The 26988-nt window shown below is 46.0% G+C and overlaps 1 protein-coding gene across 3 annotated transcripts in view; it reads left to right on the top strand.

Moving 5' to 3' along the window:
- The window catches only part of FHIP1B (FHF complex subunit HOOK interacting protein 1B), a 486169-nt gene that overhangs the window by 333044 nt on the left and 126137 nt on the right, over positions 1-26988 (top strand). For all 3 annotated transcript variants that reach the window (XM_085623510.1, XM_085623509.1, XM_085623511.1), the window contains exon 5: positions 24396-24482. In XM_085623510.1, the coding sequence (XP_085479636.1) occupies positions 24396-24482 (87 nt within the window). The remainder of the gene's footprint in view (positions 1-24395; positions 24483-26988) is intronic.

Genomic DNA, 26988 nt, shown 5'->3' with positions numbered 1-26988 from the left:
GAAGTGAATTCCTTTGAAGAGAGTCATTTTCTCTCTGGATTTCGCTGCTCTTTTTGAAACTCGGGAGCTGCAACATCGTCGTGGTGTCACCAGGGCTTTAAGTGGAAGCTTTTTCAATATTATATACAAGCCACAGTTGCGGCTTATTTATCTTATGCAACTAACAACCATTGACAAAGCCAATAGTCCGGACTTGTTGTAGGTATGATGTTACTTGTTGTATCATATATCTGGAAGCAATGACAGAAACAGAAAAATACAAGGCGGGCGGCACACTATGCTAAGCACAGATTTTTAGCATGCGTGTTTTAAGCCACTCCCTTAATTACATTGGCCACCCTTAATAGAGGGTGAACTTCACACATAGGTCTGGATGAAATTTAATAGTGTCGACGAAATCTGCATTTTTTGATGTTGTAATTTTGCATTACACAATTTCATATAATTTTTTGTCCATGGGAAACTGGTTTATAGACAATGTCTCACTGGGAGATATTATCGGATCGTTACAAACAAGCAATAAAAATGCAATAGGTCTCGCCTTTTATTAAGTTAAAGCCATTTGCTTTGCTATACAATACCATTAGCAAAGCAAATGGCTTTAACTTAATCAAAGGCGAGACCTATTGCATTTTCAATGCTTGTTAACAACTGCCACGAATCCCTGCAGCTCAGTCTGTTAACACTGCCCTGTACCCCTGCACCACCATTTATAAACACTGCCATCCATTCTTGCACTACAGTCCACTGTCCTGAATCACTACAATGCAGTGGGGAAACACTGTCTGGGAACCCTCCTAGGCCACCTCTAAACACTATCCTGTACCCTTATGGCGCCATCTGTAAACACTGCCCAGAATCAGTGCAACATCACATGTAAACACTGATGTACATTCCTTAAAGGATAACTGTAAATAGTACCCTGAGCGTCTAAATTGATCTAAAAAACTACCCTAGCACCGTGAAACACTATCTTCCAAATTGTTAATCGGCAATAGACTCAGAACAGTTTGTTCAATAAATATTATTGCTGGTTCACAAGTACTCTCAATGTTTTGGTTAATCCTGTAATTAAATGTCTCATCGTGGCCCCTGTTTTTTAGTAACTGCATGGTCACAGGAGGAACTGTGGCTGTGTATTGGTATATTCCACAGTGTTTCTGGTGTTCCTGTAAGCTGTACCGCACGGTGTCTCCAGTGATCCCTTAAGGATCTTTTCCACAGTGTCACTTGTGCTCCTATATTGCTGTATGCCACTAGTTATCCTGTAATGATGTATCGCACAGTGCCACTAGTGATCCTGTAATGATGCATCACACAGTGCCACTAGTGATCCTGTAGTGATGTATCGCACAGTGCCACTAGTGTTCCTGTATTGACGTACCCTACAGAGTCACTAGTGATCCTTTAATGCTGTGTCCCACAGTGCCACTAGTGAATCTGTAATGATGTATTGCACAGTGACACTAGTGAGCCTGTAATGCCGTGTCCCACAGTGACACTAGTGATCCTGTAATGCTGTGTCCTACAGTGACACTAATGATCCTGTAATGACGTACCCTACAGTGACACTAGTTATCCTGTAATGCTGTGTCCTACAGTGCCACTAGTGATCCTGTAATGACGTACCCCACAGTGCCACTAGTGATCCTGTAATGACGTATCCTACGGTGCCACTAGTGATCCTGTAATGATGTATCGCACAGTGCCACTAGTGATCCTGTAATGCTGTGTCCCACAGTGCCACTAGTGATCCTCTAATGACGTACACTACAGTGCCACTAGTGATCCTATAATGCTGTGTCCCACAGTTCCACTAGTGATCCTGTAATGACATACCCTACAGTGTCACTAGTGATCCTGTAATGCTGTGTCCCACAGTGCCACTAGTTAGCCTGTAATGACATACCCCACAGTGCCACTGGTGATCCTATAATGCTGTGTCCCACAGAGCCACAAGTGATCCTGTAATGACGTACCCTACAGTGCCACTAGGGATCCTATAATGCTGTGTCCCACAGTTCCACTAGTGATCCTGTAATGACGTACCCTATAGTGCCACTAGTGATCCTGTAATGCTGTGTCCCACAGTGCCACTAGTGAGCCTGTAATGACGCACCCCACAGTGCCACTAGTGATCCTGTAATGCTGTGTCCTACAGTGCCACTAGTGATCCTGTAATGACGTACCCTACAGTGCCACTAGTGATCTTGTAATGCTGTGTCCCACAGTGACCCTATTGATCCTGTAATGACATACCCTACAGTGATACTAGTGATCCTGTAATGACGTACCCTACAGTGCCAATAATGATCCTGTAATGCTGTGTCCTACAGTGCCACTAGTGATCCTATAATGCTGTCCCACAGTTCCACTAGTGATCCTGTAATGACATACCCTACAGTGCCACTAGTGAGCCTGTAATGACGAACCCCACAGTGCCACTAGTGATCTTGTAATGCTGTCCTACAGTGCCACTAGTGATCCTGTAATGACCTACCCTACAGTGCCACTAGTGATCCTATGATGCTGTGTCCCACAGTTCCACTAGTGATCCTGTAATGATGTACCCTACAGTGCCACTAGTGATCCTGTAATGCTGTGTCCCACAGTGCCACTAGTGAATCTGTAATGATGTATCGCACAGTGACACTAGTGATCCTGTAATGCTGTGTCCTACAGTGACACTAATGATCCTGTAATGACGTACCCTACAGTGCCACTAGTGATCCTGTAATGCTGTGTCCTACAGTGACACTAGTGATCCTGTAATGACGTACCCCACAGTGCCACTAGTGATCCTATAATGACGTATCCTACGGTGCCACTAGTGATCCTGTAATGATGTATCGCACAGTGCCACTAGTGATCCTGTAATGCTGTGTTCCACAGTGCCACTAGTAATCCTGTAATGACGTACCCTACAGTGCCACTAGTGATCCTATAATGTGTCCCACAGTTCCACTAGTGATCCTGTAATGACGTACCCTATCGTGCCACTAGTGATCCTGTAATGCTGTATCCCATAGTGCCACTAGTGATCCTGTAATGCTGTGTCCCACAGTGCCACTAGTGAGTCTGTAATGACGTACCCCACAGTGCCACTGGTGATCCTGTAATGCTGTGTCCTACAGTGCCACTAGTGATCCTGTAATGACGTACCCTACAGTGCCACTAATGATCTTGTAATGCTGTGTCCCACAGTGACCCTATTGATCCTGTAATGACGTACCCTACAGCGACACTAGTGATCCTGTAATGACGTACCCTACAGTGCTACTAGTGATGCTGTAATGCTGTGTTCTACAGTGCCACTAGTGATCCTATAATGACATACCCTACAGTGCCACTAGTGATCTTGTAATGCTGTGTCCCACAGTTACCCTATTGATCCTGTAATTACGTACCCTACAGTGACACTAGTGATCCTGTAATGACGTACCCTACAGTGCCACTAGTGATCCTGTAATGCTGTGTCCCACAGTGACAATAATGATCCTGTAATGACATACCCTACAGTGCCACTAGTGATCCTGTAATAATGTGTCCCACAGTGCCACTAGTGATCCTGTAATGACGTGTCCCACAGTGCCACTAGTGATCCTGTAATGACGTGCCCCACAGTGCCACTAGTGATCCTGTAATGATGTATCGCACAGTGCCACTAGTGATCCTGTAATGCTGTGTCCCACAGTGCCACTAGAGATCCTGTAATGCTGTGTCCCACAGTGACACTAGAGATCCTGTAATGCTGTGTCCCACAGTGACACTAATGATCCTGTAATGACGTACCCTACAGTGCCACTAGTGATCCTGTAATAATGTGTCCCTCAGTGACACTAGTGATCCTGTAATGACGTGTCCCACAGTGCCACTAGTGATCCTGTATTGCTGTGCCCCACAGTGACGCTAGTGATCCTGTATTGCTGTGTCCCACAGTGGCACTAATGATCCTGTAATGACATACCCTACAGTGCCACTAGTGATCCTGTAATGCTGTGTCCCACAGTGACCCTATTGATCCTGTAATGACGTACCCTACAGTGCCAATAATGATCCTGTAATGCTGTCCCACAGTGCCACTAGTGAGCCTGTAATGATGTACCCTACAGTGTCACTAGTGATCCTGTAATGCTGTCCTACAGTGCCACTAGTGATCCTGTAATGACGTACCCTACAGTGCCACTAGTGATCCTGTAATGCTGTGTCCCACAGTGCCACTAGTGAGCCTGTAATGATGTACCCTACAGTGCCACTAGTGATCCTGTAATGCTGTCCTACAGTTCCACTAGTGATCCTGTAATGACGTGCCCTACAGTGCCACTAGTGATCCTGTAATGCTGTCCCACAGTGCCACTAATTATCCTGTAATGACGTACCCTACAGTGCCACTAGTGATCCTGTAATGCTGTATCCCACAGTGCCACTAATGATCCTTTAATGACGTACCGTACAGTGCCACTAGCGATACTGTAATGCTGTGTCCCACAGTGACCCTATTGATCCTGTAATGATGTACCCTACAGTGCCACTAGTGATCCTGTAATTCTGTGTCCAATAGTGACACAAATGATCCTGTAATGACGTACTCTACAGTGCCACTAGTGATCCTATAATGCTGTGTCCCACAGTTCCATTAGTGATCCTGTAATGACGTACCCTACAGTGCCACTAGTGATCCTATAATGCTGTGTCCCCCAGTGCCACTAGTGATCCTGTAATGACATACCCAACAGTGCCACTAGTGATCCTAAACTGCTGTCCCACAGTTCCACTAGTGATCCTGTAATGACGTGTCCTACAGTGCCACTAGTGATCCTGTAATGCTGTGTCCCACAGTGCCACTAATGATCCTGTAATGACGTACCGTACAGTGCCACTAGTGATACTGTAATGCTGTGTCCCACAGTGACCCTATTGATCCTGTAATGATGTACCCTACAGTGCCACTAGTGATCCTGTAATTCTGTGTCCAATAGTGACACAAGGATCCTGTAATGACGTACCCTACAGTGCCACTAGTGATCCTATAATGCTGTGTCCCACAGTTCCATTAGTGATCCTGTAATGACGTACCCTACAGTGCCACTAGTGATCCTGTAATGCTGTGTCCCACAGTGCCACTAGTGATCCTGTAATGACGTACCCTACAGTGCCACTAGTGATCTTGTAATACTGTGTCCCACAGTGACCCTATTGATCCTGTAATGACATACCCTACAGTGATACTAGTGATCCTGTAATGACGTACCCTACAGTGCCACTAGTGATCCTGTAACACTGTGTCCCACAGTGTAGTTGTTAATCATGTAAGGATCTATCCTACAGTGCTACAAGTGATCTCCTAATGAAGTACCACTGGTGAACTTGTAATGAGGCCACTCAATCTCCCATATCATTGCCTGAGTTGAGATTAGAGGTGGTATTACACCTGTTGATTTCTGCTTTCGGGTTGCCACACGAAATCATTGTAGAGCACTCCTACAGTATGGTACTTACTTATTCCATGAAAGGAGGTCAGAGGTATCACATCTTGAATTGTGTGCCGCCAGATTCTCTTACCTCCATCCTACCTTGGATTCCACAAACAGCTAAAATGTGCCTCTCTCACCAAGCCTCTCCACGTTGCCGTCATATTTTCACACTTCATTGATAGGATGACGTACAGTTTCACGTGCCACCTTCTTAGACAGCCACACCTCGACAGCATTGCTGTGGTGTGCTACCATATAGTACACCGAGCATAAAATCTTTTGTCTACAGCTTGGTGCCACTCAAACAAAATGTCCCTTCCCATACCACTGCTGATACATCTGTGGACACACGCTTTACTTATTCCCCTTGTCTGCTCCCTACTTCGAGCACAGGTCCCAGTATTTGGTCCAGGGCAAACGCTTTACCACCATTTTACCAATTTTCATAGCTGCAAAGTCTTCAGTATTTACTGAACCACTCCTCATCTCTTGTACCTCGCCCCCCATGTTTAGCTTGACAGTATTATGTCGTGTTTACATCAGGCCCTGTTTATCGGGAAGGGGGGTCTGTATTTTACTTTCCCAAGGAAGAATTTTAACCAGCTCTCCCAAATCTCAGGTCTTTGGAGCTTTGGTACAGAGGCTCGTGATTTCTGCCGTTGCCCACTTCACCATATCTGCTTTCAAAGACTTAATTTGAAAGGCTTTAACCACCTTCCAGTACCTAGCCAGTATGAGCATCCAATCTATTATCTGACACTTACATTACCTTATTTCATGTTGGAAGCAGGAAGTTAACTATTGAAGATTCTAGTACCACATTTATTTTACTTACTATACCTAGCCAGTATGTTGGAATAGGAGGACATTCCTGCATCACATGGTCAAATCCTGTTTTCTGAAAATGACATCTGGGGCAGCTCCCTTTTTCCTGGCAAATATTCATTTCACTCTGCTGTGTAAGGAATAATCTATATAAAAATTACATTGAGTCCGTTTGACTCGTCTGTTCGTGGATACATTGCCTATTGTTCTCTGTCGCACTGTTCCTTATTTCCTCACTACACTCTTTATTTAATGCTACCTCCCAGCGTGTTTGCAGGCCAGAGAGCAATGGTCCCAGTGCTTCATTAATTTGATGATAAAATTGACCGTCAATCTTCCTCTCTGTACCCCACAAGTGTGATCTGTAATAACCTATCCGCGGGTGGTTCCATCTTAGTATTTCCCCACATGCTCTTGATCATGTAGAACAGCTTAGAGGTAGGCCAGGAATTGTCCTGGTGAGATTCGTGCTTGTCCTCATTGGTCCGTCAGAGAATATTCCACCTAGTATAACTTGTGAATGGAATTCCCATATATCCATGACCATCTCCAGATTGGTCCTTGATAATGGCTTCAAACCCCTAATTGGGATCACTGGAGTGCAGCCTGGGTCCAATGTATCATTTCCATCATGGCTTCTTAATTGTTGCTACCCCCGATTCTGGTTTGGAATTCAGTTTCCTTCCGAGCACAACTCTCCATAGAGTGTCCATGCACTAGCAGTTGGCAATAATTTGACTTCTGAGTCATCTGATACGGGTCCAATTTTGGTGCGTAGTACAGTTGGATTGCCGTATAATAGTATTTTATAGTTAGGTGTGCCTAAGACGCCTTTCTTCATGAGGAGACTCACTTTGTTCAGAGCAACCCTGCATCATCCATGTCTTCATTACAACCCTGATAGTGGACTATCCAGCTCCTTAAAATATTGTTTGTCAGTACTGTAGGGATGCTAATAAATACACACAATAATCTAGGTAACTCGAATATTTTGGAGAGCACTGTTCTGCCCATCAGGGGCAGAGAAACTCCTCCTAGAATGCTGTAGATTCCCACGAGTGCTAGTAAGGTCTTTGGAAATGTCGCCCGCTATTAAGTCATTGAGTGATATATTTGTACTACCAAATATTTAATTATGGTCAGGACCAGCTGTAGCGGGGAAGGATCTGACCACTGTCAAGTTTGTCTTATTGGGTTGTGTAATTGAAATAAATATGCTTTTCCCCGGTTTATATGTAAACCAAAAAGTAGCTAATACCTGTTTGACTTTGGGTATTTGAGCTTCCGCCTCCCTTAAATAAAGCAAGATGTTGTCAACATGGAGAGTGATCATATGCTTTGAACCAGACACTTCTAATGCATTATTCTTCCCATAACATTCTCCCATAAAGTTTTTAGCGAGGAGCTAGAGGAAATGTAGAGGTGGCAGGTTTGTCTGTATTCTGCATTCCCTTGATATTATTGGGCCACTCCTTACTCAGGCCACTTGACAAAGCGGGAGCAACTTAGTCCAATCCATTATACTGGATAAATTTTGCTTCTATCATCCCCTTTTTGCTTTTATAATTCGTAGATACAAGCAACCCAAGAAGTCAAACAGGCTTTTACAGTATCCAATGTGTCACTGGTGCCCTTGGTAACTTTGCTATAACTTTCCTTAAGAGTCGAAGTAGCCTTCTCAAATTTAGTGCTATGCTCCAGCAGGATTGGAATCCTCGGTGGTGTGGAATTATCATGGTCAAGAGCATGGGGAGGAGTTTGGTGGCCACAATCTTATCTAATATTTTATAGTTTGCATTGAGCCGTAGAATGCCTTAAAACCTTCCCCTGTTTGGGGGCACCAGCAGTGATCACTTGTCTTAATGTTTTGGGAGCCAACCCTTGCCTCTGTTGTTGTTAAATAACTCTTTGCAGTGGTCGCATAAACTAGATGAGTATATTTCATAACATTTATTGGAAGGTCCTCTTACCCAGAGGTTTTATTCTAGCACATTGTACTCATGAGTTCTTGGAATTCCTCTTTTAATACAGTTTACGCAAGGCCTTGCCTCCATTTTTCAGGTAGGGCTTGAAGATTAGCTATTGTTAGGTATTCCTCTAAATGGGGGTGAGATCTGGTGTTGCACCCTTTGTACATAATTGCTTATAATAAGTCTCAAAGATCTATTTTATTTAGTTTTGTGTGTGAACTACAATTCCTTCGTTATTTCGGATCAAAGTCAGCTCTGCCTTGTGCCATTAATTTCCTATGAACGCAGCCAGCAGTGCTTCAAATTTCTCTGCCTCAGCGTGCATTCTGCGAGTGTAGGGTTTTAATGGAAACATGTATTGTATTCCTGTTGTGAAGTTAGTATTGTCTCATGCTTGGGCAATTACAATTCAGAACTGATAGAAGTGTTTTCATTTTTTCATTGTTTTATTGTTTTGTCTTGTTTGTAAATTTGTATTTGTATCCAATGCTTTTGGATCTGTATGTTGGGTGGGTTCAATGTATTGTTTATTTATGATATGTTCGTATTATGCTTCTGTGTATGATGCATTTCAAAGCGATATGATTGAAAAATAAGCTGTGATCACTCTTATTGAATAGAGTGGTCATGAAAGAAATCAAGTATGTGTAAAGAAAAGTCAAAATTGGTGTTGTGTTGTGGTTTTGGTTTTTAATGAAAGCTCTACAAGGTTTCGGACGTGAGTGTCCAAGGCTTACTCTTGTCCACTAGTTCTGTTTCCAAGCTAACACCACCTACGCTTAGGGTTTCCAGTCTCTGCCTTTCAATTTTTAACTCATCCTTGTCACAGATACCTTTGGCTCATTTTATACACTCCCCTCTCACAATTATATAGAAGGCCGCCCATACTTTACCTTTTTCTCCCACAAAGTTCACAATATCTTTAAAACAATTGGCAGTGACCTGTTCTATTACTCCTCTGTAAGCCATGTCTTGTGTACTAGCTGCTTGTAGTCATTGGAGTGGTGTACTTGTTGTAGGTTTACCTACTATGAGGATCATAAGTAATGGGTTGTTGTCTGTTAGGGTATCGCTTACGTATTCTCATGGGTGTGCTAGCCGCATATTTTCAGGGCTCATTTGGAATCTATCACTTTGGGTGCAAGGTTCATGTGCTGGGTACTAAAATCGAGAATTCCTTGGATTCTGGATTATGAGCCCTCCAAACATCCCTAAAGACCTGTTTCCCAACCACTGTCGTAACATTCTATTAATGCCACTTTTCTGATAGAAGAAAGGGATAGTTGTCAATACGTAGGACACAGTTAAAATCCCCACGCCAAATAGTACACTAGATCCCTCTATCTAGATATTTAAGTGCCATTTGACACAACTATTTTGTACGTAACACATTAGAAATGTATGTTCGAGGCATATGAGCTGCAGATTACACACTGTGCATAGATCGCCATCTGGTGTTGGGCCCGGATGTTGCAGTTGTTTTTCTCTTGGAAAGTCTTTGGAAGTCACGAGGTATGTGACTCCTCCTTTGGATCGTATTGCGCATGGGCTTCGGCTCCATCCTCAAATTGTTTTTTTCCGCCATCGGGCTCGGATGTATTCTTCGCGCTCCGGTTCCGAACCGTTTCCAGTCACAGTTCTTCTCATCGGCGCGCAATCCTTCCCTTCCGCGGTATTGTTCTCGATCGCGATCTCTTCACTCAACGCGACTCATCAAGAAACTTCGATTCCAGGCGTCGACACAGGCCTTCAGGCCTACCTCAGCTCCGGTCCTGGCTCATGGAAAGGACTCCATTTAAGAAGTGTCCTCGATGTGGGTCCAAATTTCCCCACACCGATCTCCATGAGGTGTGCAACCTCTGCCTCTCTCCAGAACACGAGGCTCGAGACTGTCCGGCGTGCAAATCCTTCCGGTCCAAAAAGACTTTTCGGGACCGAAGAGCCAGGAGAACCATGGCACACGCGTCGACTGCAATCCCCGACGACATCTTCGGAGAAGGCGTCGATGTTCCCGAAGAACAGCACACCGAAGAGGGCCTCGTCAACGCCTCCGAAGCCGACGACTCAGATGTCGAGGACATCCCTCTGGCACAGAGGGGCGTGAGTACTACTATCGATCCCCATCCTCGACGGAATCAGAAAAAGGCTTTGGTCACGCCTTTGCCCTCGGGCCTAGGCACGACCAAAGACACTGCTTCCAATACCTCGCTTTCGGGCCCGGTTAAGAAGCCCATCAAGCCTTCTGGCAGCTCGAGCCAGCCGGCCGTCGGTGCCGAAAAACACTCCGAACCGAAAAAGAAAATGGCTGCCTCCACGCCGAGTTCCACACCGAAACACTCGGCACCGAAGACACCCACTAGCTCCTCGCTATCGACCCCATCTTCGTAACCGAGCAGAAAAGCTGAAGCCATCGACACCCACACCTCGAAGCCGAAAGCCATCTCGGAACCGAGGAAACAACCGGACATGTCTAAATCGCACAGTTCAAAACAACGAATTGATGATTCCAAGACTAAAAAAACCACCGTCTCCGACCCCTTCGGTGCCGACGGATCAACCGCTCAGAGGAACTGTTTCGGCCCGGTCCACTCCAAAAAACTCTAACTAAAGACCCTAAAACTGGACATTTGATGATCAGCATCAAAAAGAGGCTGCTGGACAAGCCTTCCCCGGCTCCACCTCCAAAGAAAAGAGACTGTGGCACCTCCCCTCTGAGACTACCTTCACCCCCTCCTCCACCTCCTCCTTCATCTCTTCCATCTCCTCCGCCTCCCCTACCTTATCATTCCCCCACACCCTCTCCACATGAGGATGATGATTATGACTATGAAGACATAGGGGAGGGACCCCATGACCAACCCACAGGGGACCCCACTCCTACAGGCTCCCCAGACCCATGGGACGATTACAACATCCCAGACATCCCTAACGTCCCGCAGGACGACATTTACCCTTCAAGACCGCCCCCCCCCCCCCCAAGAAAACACTCTGGGGTATAACCAGCTGCACACTACCACGGAGTTGATCTCCATACAGACCCCGTGGAGGACGACTTCCTCCTAGACACTTTTGATACCACCCACAGGGCCACTTCCATTCTGCCCATGCTTAAAGGTGTTATCAAACACGCGCCAGAGGTCTTTAAAGACCCGGTCAGGGCCAGGGTCATCAACCCTCGTATCGAAAAGAAATATAAAGCCGCCCCTACAGATCCCACCTACATCAGAGGGCCCGCACCACGAGACTCCCTCGTAGTCTCCACTGCAAGGAAACGTGCAAACTCCCAGGCATCAGGCGAGGCACCACCACCTGATAGAGAGTCCAAACTCCTAGATGCCTCTGGCAAGCGCACAGCATCCCAGGCAGCCAACATATGGCGCATTGCGAACACAAAAGCGCTTTTAGCGCGATACGACAGGGCACATTATGATGAGCTAGAAGAATTCATGCAGCATCTCCCTGACAAGTACAAAAATAGAGCCAACGAGCTAATACAGGAGGGAAAAACCTTCACTAACACCTCCATACGCTGCGCCCTCGATGTTGCCGATACCGCCTCTAGGGCAATTAACACCAGCGTCCTCCTTCGTAGGCATGCCTGGCTGCAAATTTTTTCGGTTTTAAACCAGAGGTACAGGCTTCAATCCTTAACCACCCCTTTGACCAAGAACATCTCTTTGGCCCAAACGTAGACGTAGCCCTTGAGAAAATGAAAAAAGACACCGATACGGCAAAATCAATGGGAGCCTTACAGTCACACCCTCCTAGGCGCTCCTTTCGCCGTTCTTCCTTTCGAAGCACATCTAGAGGCTACTCCTCCGACGGCGCTTCTACGTCCTCTAAAGCCCCTACACAATCCACCTTCACTAGGGGCGACCAGAGAGGTGGTTACAGGGGTAACAATAATAAAGGCAGAGGCAAAACGAATACCTCCCGCTCTGCCTCCGCTCCTACCCAATGACTTCCCTTCACTCCCCCCAGACCATCCCACTCCAGTCGGGGGCAGACTACAAAATTTCCTTCCTGTCTGGGCTACTATCACCTCAGACAAATGGGTGACACAAATAATTCGGTCAGGCTACTGCCTCCAACTAAAATCAATCCCCCCCAAACATTCCACCAAAAAACCGCCTCATGTCACAAGAACAAAATATGGGAGTTTACTCCCTATATTTCCTCATACCAAAAAGGGACGACACTCTAAGGACCATCCTGGACCTCAGACCCCTAAATCACTATATACATTCAGACCATTTCCACATGGTCACACTTCAGCAGGTACTTCCCCTGCTCTCCCAAAACGACTTCCTTGCCACCCTAGACCTCAAGGACGCCTATTTCCACATTCCTGTTCACACAGCTCACAGAAAGTATCTCAGGTTTGTAGTGGACGGTCAACACTATCAATTCAAAGTGCTTCCATTCGGAGTCACCACAGCACCGCGCGTGTTTACCAAGTGCCTAGCGGTTGTGGCAGCACACCTGCGAAGACAACACATACATGTCTTCCCATACCTCGACGACTGGCTAATAAAAGCCAACTCATACAACCAGTGTGTACAACACACTCATGCAACAATACAGCTACTTGACGAACTGGGCTTCATAGTAAACCACACAAAGTCCCATCTGCAACCGTCCCACATAAAACAGTACTTAGGTGCCACAATAGACACCTCAAAAGCGCTAGCCTACCCCAGTCCTGCCAGGATACCAAACATTCAAGCCCTACGCGCCAAATTTCAATCAAAACACTGTCTGACAGCTCGAGTGTTCATGCAACTCATAGGAATGATGGCCTCTTGCATCTTCATAGTACCTCATGCAAGACTCCAAATGCGTCCTCTCCAAGAATGCTTAGCGCGCCAATGGAACCAGGCCCAGGGTCAACTGACAGATCTGGTGTTGGTAGACGGTCGTGCCCATCGCTTTCTGCACTGGTGGACCACCAAAAACCTTTCCAAAGGGCGACTGTTCCTGGACCCTGTTCTTCAGATAGTACTAACAGCGGACGCATCGCTCTCTGGCTGGGGAGCTCACCTACTACATCACACCATGCTGGGCAGGTGGACACCTCAGCAAAAGTTGCTCCACATCAACCATCTGGAGCTACTAGCAATATTCTTAGCACTAAAGGCATTTCAACCACACATATCAGGCAAGGACACACAGACAACATGACAGCCATGTACTATATACAAAAACAAGGCGGCACACACACTCTGCAGCTCTCTCAACTAGCACAGAGCATATGGAGATGGGCCATACCCCAAAAAAATCTTCCTCCTTGCCCAACATGTCCCGGGAGTCCAGAACACCATAGCAGATCTGCTGAGCAGACAAACACAACAAATCCACGAGTGGGAACTACATCCACAAATTCTTCACCCGTACTTTCAAATGTGGGGGCATCCACAGATAGACCTCTTCGCCACCCACGAAAACGCCAAATGCCCAAGCTTCGCCGCCAGATATCCACACCCACTATCCAAAGGCAATGCAATATGGATGAACTGGTCAGTCAGATTTGCGTACACTTTTCCGCCTCTCCCACTCATTCCCTTAGTGGTGCGCAAACTACAACAACACTCCCTCACTCTCATCCTAGTAGCTCCAACGTGGGCCAGACAACCGTGGTACACCACACTGCTGGAACTATCTGTAGTACAGCACCAAAAGTTACACCTCTCTCCAAGCCTTTTAACCCAGAACCATGGAGAGATCAGGCACCCGGACCCAGCTCAGCTCAACCTTGCGATCTGGCTCCTGAAATCCTAGAATTCGGTTACCTAAATCTTCCTCCTTACTGTATGAATGTCATTAGAGAGGCTAGGCGACCAACCACTAGAGCTTGCTATGCAGCCAAGTGGAAACGTTTTGTGGTCTATTTCTACAACAATAACTTCGATCCCCTAGATGTGTCCATTCAACACATCATAGGCTATTTACTACACCTTCAAAGATGCAATCTAGCCTACACGTCTATTAGACTGAACCTAGCAGCCATAGCAGCTTACCTACAAAACGGGCAACATCTATCACTCTTTCGAGTACCTGCCATAAAAGCCTTCATGGAAGGCCTCAAAAGAATAATTCCCCCCAGAGTGCCACCCTCACCTATGTGGAACCTAAACATCGTTCTCACTAGACTAATGGGACCACCCTTTGAACCTCTACACAAATGTGAACTTCAATTCCTAACATGGAAAACTGCTTTTCTTGTAGCCATCTCTTCCCTTAGAAGGGTCAGTGAAATACAAGCACTCACCATTCAAGAACCTTTTCTGCAAATGCACCATAACAAGGTTGTTCTCCGCACTAACCCAAAATTCCTCCCTAAAGTAATTTCTCCTTTTCACCTAAAACAATCTGTGGAACTACCTGTATTCTTCTCGCAACCACAAACCGTTGCAGAAAGAGCTCTCCACACATTAGATGTCAAAAGAGCCTTACTCTTCTACATCGAGAGAACACAACCCTTTCGTAAGACCAAACAACTGTTCGTTTCCTTCTCACCACCACATAAGGCAACCCCATCTCCAAATCTGGGATAGCTAGGTGGATTGTCAAATGCATTCAGATTTGCTACCACAAAGCAAAACGAACGCTATCTGTTCCCCCTAAAGCCCACTCCACACGCAAGATAGGAGCTTCCATGGCATTTTTAGGGAACATCCCCTTAGACGATATCTGCAAAGCAGCTACATGGTCAACACTGCACACTTTCACTAAACACTGTTGTGTAGATGTGCAGGCTAAGCAACAAGCTAGTGTGGGCCAGGCTGTACTCAAAACATTGTTTCAAACCACTGCAACAGATACTGGTGGTCGCCGCTAGGGATGGGTGCTGCTATACAATCTATGCACAGTGTGTAATCTGCAACTCGTATGCCTCAACGGCAAATGCTACTTTCCAGTATGCATCTGTTCTTGGCATGTAGAGCTGCAGATCTACACATGCCCACCCGCCTCCCCGGCTACCTTTATCTGTTCCAGGTTATCTTATTTAGATAAAGCACACATGGGCATCTTCACTGCTATCACTACGCTCCATTATTTCCCTGCTTGCGAAAAACAATCTGAGGATGGAGTCGAAGCCCATGCGCAATACGATCCAAAGGAGGAGTCGCATACCTTGTGACTTCCAAAGACTTTCCAAGAGAAAAACAACTGCAACATCCGGCCAAACACCAGATGGCGATCTATGCACAGTGTGTAGATCTGCAGCTCTACATGCCAAGAACAGATGCAATGCAGTTAGTGGGAAGTCCTCCATATTGTCCTTTTTCCATTTCACAGCTCGGCCCCCACCTCAGTACGACACCTCAGTTCATCCCACGCAGGAATCACTGCAAGGGCCCAGCGGTCAACATATTGTGAATGCATGCCTTTACTCCCATGGTGCAACTCCCTTGTCGACCTTGCTAGAATGATGCTAGGAGCAAAATAATTGCAGACATTCGCTCCTCTGCTCCTCTACCTGTCGTTTTTGGAGCCATGAGTTATTCAAGATGTTGAGGTTACAGGGGTGCTGCTCAGCAGAAACTTGTTTTATCGACCACAGTGCCATACCACGTCTCCAAGGTGACCATGTCTATTGTACATCACCAAGTATGTAGAACACGTAATCTTGTGAACAGTCAGCTGGGCATGATAGTCAGAAATACTTAATGAGCAGACCTCATCTCCCTCGGCCTTAAATGAGGTTGTCAGTCAGTTGTGTGCAGATCCTTTTACCCCTGTAAGGTTTACTGCATTTTCCTCTTGTTTCAAGCCTCATTAGTCCTTCTCCCACGAGGTTTCAAACGCGCCATCTAAGACTAATCCATTCACCAAATAAAAAAACCATGCTGCTGCCCCATCTGACATTCCTCTAAACTCTGAGTTGTGCTATTCCTACCATGAGACCTTGTCTAGCTGGTTTACACCCAGCTTGTGCTAAGATATTGCTGTGATAAAGTCCTCTGTACTGAGGTCCTCGGTGTCCAGGACATCTGTGTCAAGGCTATTGAAAGGTGAATAAAAACGAAATTGGACAGTGGACCAAACCTAAATGCCGCCCCCTCACTTATATCTCCCCAAAGAGAATTCATAAACAAAAAGAGTCTGTTTGGAAATGTGCACACACTGAAAACACCCGCTGCCCCAAAAAATGCTAACCTAGGTTAGGGTAAACAATTAATTATAGAAAACAATGGTGCACCAGTTTGCCAATGTCTGTTAGTGCAAAGTACATCCACAATCTTCTGAAGGTTATTAGAAATCTTTTTCTTTTTATTGTTGCTTCTTAGGTATGTGCCAAGGAAAACCTTCCACCGCGTTTCGTCCACATGAAGGTGGATTACTTCAGGGCTGTAACATGATACATTTTCATTGTGGTTGAGAACATATGCCCTGTATAGTTCTGTCGCTTGTCTTTTATGCGTTCCCCACAGCTGAAGATGTTGAAGAATAGCCGTTAGTGGCACTTTAACATTTTATGATCAGCTCGGTATTGGTACTGAGGTCACAGTTTGTGTAGAACTTGTTTTTGCAGCATATCTTATAGAAGGCCAGATCAAATGAGTACTAGGCCAAAACATTGGCAACACCTTATTATGTCAATCAGAAATTGTGCTATTATGTTATGTTCGAGGCATATGAGCTGTAGATCATATGCGTTAGCATAGATTGCCATCTGGTGTTGGGCTCAGATGTTTGCACTTTGTTTTTTTTCGAAGATGTCTTCCTGGTCACGAGGTAAATGACTCCTCCTTACGGTGATAGTGCGCATGGGCTTCGACTCCATCCCCAGATTGTTTTTTTCCGCCATCGGGTTCGGATGTGTATTGCGCTGCTCCTGTTTGGAATCGTCTTCGAACCTTTTCGACATGCAATCCTTACTACTCAAAGTTATTGTTTTCGATCGCGGTTTCATCTTTCGACGGGCATTGTAAAATCCAACTACTTCGACACGGGCGTGAGGCCTAACACCGCCGACCACGCCAGCAGTCCATGGAACGGACTCCATTTAAAAAATGCCCCGGGTGTGGTGCTAAGTTTCCACACATGGACCTCCACGAGGTCTGTAACCTCTGCCTATCCCCAGAGCATGAAGAAACCAGCTGCGAGGCCTGTCGATCATTCTGATAGAAGAAAACGATTTGTGACCGTCTGGCTCGACGTCACAAGATGAGACACAGCACTAGTCCGGTGCCAGATATCTTTGGAGAAGAGTCAGAATTCCAACCCTGCACCGAAGAAGAACAACACATTTCCGTGTCTGAAGCCAACGACTCCGACATGGAACTGTGAGTAACAAGCCCCAACTACCCACAAAAACACCAAAGACTTCGGTTACACCTTCGCCTTCGGGCTCAGGTCGATACTGTGATACCATTTCAGACGCCCCGCTTCGATCCCGGCTATGAAACATAAAGACAAGTCTTCCGGCTCTGGATCGAGCTGACCCAATGCAAGTGCCGAACCCACATCTTTGGAACCGAAACACAAGGCTAAGTCTGACTCTCCGCTGTCGGCACCGAAAACATCTTCGGCACTGAAAGATTCACATAAACCGAAGACTTTGGAACCAATACCACCGAAACCAAAAGCTTCGGAACCGACACCGGCTAAACCGAAAGCATCGGAACCAAAAGAAAAGCCTTCGGATCTGAAACAGGGAAAAGTCAAGCCTTCAAAGCTGAAACATCCCGCACCGACTAGCACCGACCCTAAAAAGCACAGAAGCCCTCTCAAACCTTCCGAATATAAACAGACTCCATCCAAAGAACTTCCTCGACAAGAAGCTTTGGATCTGAAGCAAAAACAGTTGCATATTGACCCAGACCCTGGACACCTTCGAGCCACACTGCCTAAAAAACTGAAGCTGGACCTCCCTGAAGACTACCACATACCTTTTTAAGAAAATTGACATGGGTACGAACCCCTCTCCCCCTTACATACCTCCCTCTCCTCCACCTTTTAACCCAAATCTGCTAATTTCACTAGCAAACTCACCACCACCACGTTTTTCGCCTGTGTGACTGGAAGATAATGATGGGGATGGGGATGGGGATGGAGATGGGGAAGGGGATGGGGATGATAATGGGGACAACATTCCACAGGACTCAGACCCCTGGGATGATTATGATAAGGACCCAGATCATACCAACAACCCCGATCTATATCCCTCCAGAACATCACCACCCGATGACAATATTGGTTTTGCACAGCTCATTAAAAGAGCTGCTCAATACCATGGGGTGGAATTACATACAGATCCCTTGGACAAGGATTTCTTAGTGGAAACTTTCTTTAGCTCGCTCACAAAAAAACCCAAATAATCTGCCCATGCTTAAAGGTATGTTAAAACACGCCAGTTAGGTATTCAAAGACCCTGTTAGAGCTAGAATACTTACACCAAGGGTAGACAAAAAATATAAAGCCGCTCCTACAGACCCAGTTTACATCAGGGGTCCGGTACCTTTAGATTCTCTTGTTGTTTCAAATGCACAAAAAAGGGCAACTTCTCAGACAACAGGTGCCGCCCTCCCCTGACAAGGAGTCAAAACTTATAGATGCATCAGGCAAGAGAATCACATCTCAAGGTGCCAATCATTGGCGTATTGCCAATGCACAAGCTCTCCTGGCACGTTATGATAGAGCTCACTATGACGAGCTAGAGAAACTGATGCAACACTTACCAGACCAATACAAAGCTAAAGCTCACGACCTCACTTAAGAAGGTAAGCTTATTACAAACACTTCCATCAAATGTGCCCTTGATGCAGCTGATACAGCCTCGCAAAAACCAAAGGAAATGATGGACGGAGTGTTGAACATTGCAAGCACTCACCCCCAGTCAACTGATCTGGGTTTAATCCATCACCGTTCTTTAGCCCACTCTGCCACCCCAGTTCAGACATGGCCATATGCAAATCAGTCTGACCCTGTGCCTCCTGGGAACAGTCCAGCCTGAACTGCCAAGCCATGTCTTCCCTGGACCGGAAACAAGCTTCCTAGGACCGGTTTCTGGCATTTCAGCCGTCTTCAGCCAGGCTTGCTTGAATCCAGTGGCAAAGTGAGCAAGGGACTCACGTCTGAGCATACCCTGCCAACTTATGGCGAACAAAGCAAAAACCAAAGGAAATGATGGACGGAGTGTTGAACATTGCAAGCACTCACCCCCAGTCAACTCGCATGCCATTAACACCAGCGTTTTGCTACGCCGACACGCTTGGCTTCGAATCTCAGGATTCTAAGAAGAAGTACAATCAGCACTACTTAATCAGCCATTTGATCAAGAACATCTTTTTGGCCCCACAGTTGGAAAAAATTAAGAAAGACACTGAGACTGCTAAATCCATGGGGCATTACAACTACCATCTAATAGAGGCTCTTTTTGGCGCTCCTTTTAAAGGGGTGGCTCAAAGACCACTGCATCAGAAAACACCTCCTCGTCTTATTAAAGCCCCAATCAATCCTCCTCATCCAAAGAATATTTTGGAGGAGGATACAGAGGGAATAACAATAGATGAAGAGGCAGAGGTAACTCCACCCGCACTTCCCCTACCACCAAACAGTGACTTCCCTCCACTACCCCCGATCATTCCACTCCTGTCGTGGGACGTCTATCACAGTTCCTACCTGTCTTGAATTTCATCACAACAGACAAGTGGGTAAGACAAATTATCCAATATGGCTATTGCCTGGAATTTACCTCCACTCCACCAAACATTACTCCCAAACACCGTGCGATGTCCTCAGGACATCTCACCCTCCTAAAACAAGACGTCCTCACCCTGTTACAAAAACATGCAATAGAACCAGTCCCCTTAGCTCACCAGGGCACTGGGGTTTACTCTATTTTCTAATCCCAAAAATGGACAGCTCTCTCAGACCAATACTGTATCTCAGACAGCTAAATCCCTACATTCAGTCCAATCATTTCCACATGGTCACCCTCCAACAGGTGCTACCATTGATTCAGCAAGGCGACATTCTTTCCACTTTGAATCTAAAGGACGCCTACTTCCACATTCCCATTCACCCCGCTCACAGGAAATATCGCAGGTTCGTAGTGGACGGTCAACACTACCAGACCAAAGTCCTCCCGTTCGGGGTAACCACAGCACCCAGAGTTTTCACCCAAGTGTCTAGCGGTAGTAGCAGCTCACTTAAGAAGACAACACATTCAGGTGTTTCCCTATCTGGACGATTGGCTTATAAAAGCCAAATCACAACAAAGCTGTGTTCAACACACCCACAAAACAATTCAGTTGCTTTACCGCTTGGGATTCACAGTAAACCTCACCAAATCCCATCTCCAACCGTCCAACACACAAGTATATCTAGAAGCTACAATAGACACTTGCAAAGCTCTAGCATACCCCAACCCAGTCAGGATACGCAACATGCAGACTCTAATATCGCAATTTCAACCTCAACACTCATTACCAGCTCAAGTGTTCATGCAATTAATAGCAACGATGGCCTCTTGCATTCTAATAGTCCCTTATGCAAGACTCTAGATGCGTCCTCTGCAAGAATGCTTAGACACATAGAACATCAGTGGAACCAAGCTCAAGGCCAGTTAAACGATCTGATGTTGGTAGACAGCGGCACCCATCACTCTTTGCAGTGGTGGAACACACAAAACCTTTCGAAAGGGCAGCCGTTCCTTGACCCGGTTCCACAGATGGTGCTAACAGCAGACGCATCGCTTACCAGCTGGGGAGCTCATCCACAAAATCATACCATTGAGGGCCTGTGGACCCCACGACAAAAACAGTTCCACATAAACTACCTGGAACTTCTGGCAATTTTTCTAGCTTTAAAAGCCTCTCAAGTCCATCTAGTACACAAAGCTTTCCTAGTCCGTACAGACAACATGACAGCAATGTTCTATTTACAAAAGAAGGTAGGTACACACTCCCTACAGCTCTAGCGTGTAGCTCAAAGCACATGGAGATGGGCCATTCCTCAACAGATATATCTCCTTGTGGAGCACCTTCCAGGAATAGACAATCAAATTGCAGATCTGCTCAGTCGTCAGCAACAGCAGATCCACAAATGGGAGTTACACCCTCAAGTTCTCCTTCCATTCTTTCAAATGTGGGGCTACCCAGACATAGATTTGTTCGCCACACACCAAAACGCCCAAACTTCGTATCCAGGATCCACGCCCATTAACCAAAGGCAATGTGCTATGGATGAACTGGTCCGGAACATTTGCTTACGCTTTTCCGCCTCTCCCACTCATTCCATTAGTGGTTCAGGAGCTCCAACAGCATTCACTCAAAATGATGTTAGTTGCTTCCAAATGGGCTCGACAACCATGGTTCACAACCCTGTTGGAACTATCTGTAGTTCGTCATCAAAAACTACACCTCTCACCCAAGCTTCTTACTCAGAACCATGGAGAGATAAAAAAAATCCAGATCCCAATCAACTCATCCTTGCGATCTGGCACCTGAGATCATAGAGTTTGGCAACCTTAATCTCCTGCCAGACTCTATGAACGTCATCAAAGAGGCTAGACGTCCTACCACAAGAGCATGCTACGCAGCAAAGTGGAAACGATGTGTAATTTACTGTACAAACAATCAAATCAATCCATTCGATGCTTCTATTCAAAACATTTGCTATCTCTTACAACTACAACGCTGTAACTTGGCATACACATCTATACGATTGCATTTAGCTGCAATAGCTGCTTATCTACAAAACAGACCACTCTTGTCTTTGTGTAGAGTGCCCGTTATCAAAGCATTCATGGAAGGACTCAAAGGAATCATTCCCCCTAGAGTTCCACCCTATCCAGTTTGGAACCTTAATATCGTCCTTACAAGACTCATGGGTCCACCGTTTGAATCTATGCACAAATGTGAAATACAGTTCCTCACTTGGAAGGTAGCCTTCCTTATAGCCATCACATCTCTTAGAAGAGTTGGTGAGCTCCAGGCACTAGCCATACAAGAACCATTTTTGCAAATTCATCACAACAAAGTGGTTCTTAGGACTAATCCAAACTTTGTGCCTAAAATAGTTTCTGACCTCAATCAGTCTGTTGAACTACCAGTGTTTTTTCCTCAACCAGACTCAGTGGCAGAACGTGCTCTACACATACTAGATGTTAAAAGAGCAATACTTTATTACATTGAATGAACAAAATCTTTTCGGAAAACCAAACTCTTTGTTGCTTTTTCACCACCACATAAGGGCAATCCCATTTCAAAAACTGGTATTGCACGATGGATAGTTAAATGCATCCAACTATTCTACATCAAAGCTAAATGCACACTAACTATTCTCCCTGGAGCGCATTCCACACGCAAGCTAGGGGCTTCTATGGCATTCTTAGGAAATATACCCTTAGATGACATCTGCAAAGCTGCAACTTGGTCTATACCTCCCACATTCACAAAACAATACTGTGTAGATGTGCATGCAAAACAACAAGCTTGTGTGGGCTAAGCTGTCTTCAGAACACTTTTTCAAACTACTGCAACAGATACAGGTCAGCCACCGTTGGAAAGATAACTGCTGAATAGTCTATGCTAACGCATATGATCTACAGCTCATATGCCTCGAACGGAAAATGCTACTTACCTAGTATGCAGCTGTTCTTGGCATATAGAGCTGTAGATTCATATGCACCCACACGCCTCCCCAGGGACCTTATCTGCTGCAGTATTATCTTATTTAGATACAACACACATGGACATCCTTTTCTATTCTTACTAACTCCATCATCACCCTTATGGCGAAAACAATCTAGGGATGGAGTCGATGCCCTTGCGCACTATAACCATAAGGAGGAGTCACCTACCTCGTGACCAGGAAGACTTCTTCGAAGAAAAACAAATTGCCACCATCCGAGCCCAAAACCAGATGGCGATTTATGCTAATGCATATGAATCTACAGCTCCACATGCCAAGAACAGATGCATACTGGGTAAGTAGCATTTTCCTTTCTGTCTGTGGGTGTGTGGGGGGGGCGGGCGGTTTATGCGTTAAAGATGGATGACTAACTGAGCCCATCCAGCACCAGGAGATCATTCCCTTATGCTTAACTCATAGGTCCTCAGTGCTTTTATATTATGGTGCTTTAGTTTTCTGCAAAAAATTGTTGTTTTCTGAATCTGTGTTAAAATATGTGTGAGGAATACAAAACATTGATGAGTGGAATGCTTGATTTAATTTCCACCACTAGTAATTACTTTGGTTGCATCCCAGTTCATTGTTTTTTGCCCGCCTTCCCTCCTGAGGCAAGAACCAGCCATATGCAAATCAACCTTGGTCCTTCTCCAATAGAAACAGTCCAACCTGAACTGCCAGGCCAGGCCTACTCCCTTCTCAACCGAACACAGTACCTTCTCCTTCTTTCCCACTTTGTCCTCAGTTATAGACTTTAACCCAAGTTTTTCTGACCTTATAATATGTCACATTATGTGTTGCTTCTGTTTTCAGCCCTTTCAAATATATGTATTGCTACTTGTTTAATGGTTTTCTCTTCTTGAAATTAGAGGGAGGACGGATCGACCTGTGGGAGCTCAAAAATTAAATGCAGTTGTTGAATAAGGAACCTTTATGGTTGATTCAGGTTAAATACTGGCACGTTCAAGGAATTAATTTGTTCTTTTATCTGGTCATCGAGGAGATTCTGCACATGAGCACATGTTGGGAAGGACTTTGCTATTATACCCAACAGAAAAGAATAAAAACCCATGTTTTTAAATATCTCATAAAAGATTAAATCAACACACCAAGTGTTTCATCTTCGCCATATTACAGTGCGTTTTAACATGCGGAGTTCTTTAACATGCACTCTAATTCTGTTTGTGGTCTGTAAAATGGCATGAGATGGTGTCCTGTTCTTGCTTTGCCATTGCTCACAAAATTTTATTTTTCTGTTTTAACTATATTTTCCCATTTTAATAGTCCCTGTTCTCCCTTTTAATCCTTGTGGTGTTAGTCTGAGTTCCTTCTGTAGCAAGTATAATTCTCATTTTCGTTTTTCCCTTTGTTTCTTTTTTATTCTCGTGTCTGTGCTCCACCATCTCTTTTATAATTAAACCATTATTGGTTGGTATTTTGTGGGGTGAGGAGTTTTAACACATTTCATGCTTTTTGTTTTGCACAGGTTGCACACCCTCTGGTTCAGAATCAACTAGTTGATTATGTGCACAATGGATTCCTGGTGCCTGTGATGGGGCCCGCTCTGCACAAGGTAAGGATCTTTTGACTGCCCTGCATTGCTGCTCATTCTCTTAGTGCTGTGCATGTGCAGCATAGACAGCCTGTCTCTTGTCACCTGCTAGGAACAGGACAGTCCTCCTGTCAGTGCTATACCAGCTTCACAAGGCTGAGCAGCTGGTCACATAACTGCCTCACATAAGGTGAGCATCCTGTTATTGTTCTGTCCTCCCTACACACAGGAAGACGCCTGACTCGATCCACCATCTACATGCAGTAGGATCCCTGCCACTGCTCTATCCCATCTGCAGATTGTAAATAGCCTGCCTCTGTTCTGCATCTCTGCCGAATGTAAGAAGCCCGGGTTTTTATTGCAGTAGTCCCCCCACTTTCTGCCTGTTATTTGATGCAACTTTGACTGACATGCTCTGGATTTCTGCTAACCATATCTCCAGTCCCAGAGTTCTTTCCCCAAAACAAGACACCTGGTCACTTGATCCCCAACTTACCAGACCTTTAGCACCTGTGCATGTCACTAGTAAGTGGTACCTCTTGTACCTAGGGCATAGGTACTAAATAGGTTCCCTAAGAGCTGCAGCATATCTTGTGTCTCGGTACGGGACCCAACACCAAACTCATACAGACTGCCACTTCAAGATGCATGACAAGGTGCTCTAAAAAGGGAACTCATGATATGACACACACTTGTGTGACAAGTCCCCTAAACACTGCATGTTATATTTGTAAGTCACCACTAAAGCAGACCTTGCATCCCAAAGGCAGTGTTAAATGGTAGCGGCAGGTTCAGTCGATAACCTTTCAAGTATTGCCCGGCGGTAACCGCCTCTTATACCATTCGATGATTAACCAATAAAAGAGGCAGGCGCCGGAGACTGGAAGGCAGGAAACAAAGTTTTATTCCGTCGGAGCAGAACACGTCAGATCGGAAAGCAGGGTATCGTCTCGAGGTGCTCTAACCGCATCTCTGAGGCCTGGCCTCTTATACACAAGTTTATTGCTTTATTGCAGGTTTATCATACGTGGCACATTCTTGAGATTGCTTTGATACATGAAAGAACATCTTCGGAATCCCCGGCTCAGATCCGCTCCCACACATAACTACAGTGGAAGTCCCCACCCCACCCACAGCAGGAGATGGCTATCGCACAGCTGGACATTCCGCCAATTCCCAGGGGTGTGTGCGACTGGTCGGGTCTCAGGGGGTGGGGGCCTTGATCTACTGTAATCCCTTTGATGTGAGGCGTTTCCCTTACAGTAGGGGCAATAAACTGCATCCGCAGGGCTAGGTGATGGCCTGGGATCGGTTCGGACAATCGGGCGCAGAGGAAGGGGGTTATCAAGAGGATGTATGACTATGTATGGGATGAAAGGAGGTGTTGGTCAGGCGCGGGATGTGGTTCCATGGCAGGGTCGCGCAGGAGGAGAGGGTTTATGGCCCACGTAGGAGAGAGCGGGGGTGGCCAGCGCGTGGGGGATGTTCGCTGCGTCAGAAGGACGCGCTGGTGATCGGCGATGAGCGGGGAGAGAGGCCATGGTGCCTAAAAAGGCCGTCGTGTGTTTCTGCGTGTGACGCTGGGGGAGAGACAAGGTGGCGCAGATAATGTTCAGTTACGAACTAAATTTCCACAGTCCTCCCTTTTAACATCTCTCGCCAGCTTGTTAGTTCGGATCTATCCCCATAATACCACGTACTTCTACTTCGTACAGGGCTTTCATTCGTTCTGCTTCAAAGTTCAGAGTCTTAGGGCAAATGCAGTTCGAGAAAAGTGAACAAAGAGGGGGCAAGCATTGAATACCCAGGCAGCATCCACATAGTATCACAATTGGTATTAGGATAAGCGAAAACAACCTCCACCCCCAGTCTTTCAGTGTGTCCCAGACCCAACTCCCAAGCGACCATCCTTCTTGTTCTTGATGAACCTCTGAGGAAAGTCTGTGGAGGTGTTCGATCGCCTTGTAGACTGAGGGTGAGTTATCCGGTACGTAGGTACAACAGCTGGATCCAATGATGCGGCATGCTCCTCCACGGTCAGCTAGAACCACATCTAGAACAAGGCGGTTCTGGAGAGCCACCAGGCGGACGGCCTGAAGCTCGGCGGTGTTGTTGGCGAGGATGCCGGCTGTAATGTTCATTGTTGTTTCGACTGCCTGGGTTAAGTGCCGGATGGCTCGGCTGTTTGCCATTGGACCCCACAATGGAACAAGTCCCTTTACCGCATCCATGAACTGTGCTCCAGTGGAGTCGGCTTGGACAATGTGTTTTGCACGTTTTTGCCGGTGATGGTTTGCTGGAGCCACATATGTTGGAGGAAGGATAAAAGCGATGTAGCAGGTGCCTCCCCAACCTTTCGGAAGCCAGGTGTAGGCCTTAGTACCACAGACGAAGTACATATTTGGGGAGGTAACAAAGGAGGGTGGGTCAACTGAGTCCAATGTTCGGGTGATGAGACAGGAACTGTGGCCTACCGGTTGTGTTCCTAGGCCTTCGAGGCACACCAGACCTGTGATGTTGACGACGG

Source organism: Triturus cristatus, chromosome 8, assembly GCF_964204655.1.
Source record: "Triturus cristatus chromosome 8, aTriCri1.1, whole genome shotgun sequence".
In the NCBI taxonomy this organism is placed as follows: domain Eukaryota; kingdom Metazoa; phylum Chordata; class Amphibia; order Caudata; family Salamandridae; genus Triturus; species Triturus cristatus.
The sequence above is the reverse complement of the archived record's forward strand: the minus strand, read 5'-3'. Positions and strand labels throughout refer to the sequence as shown.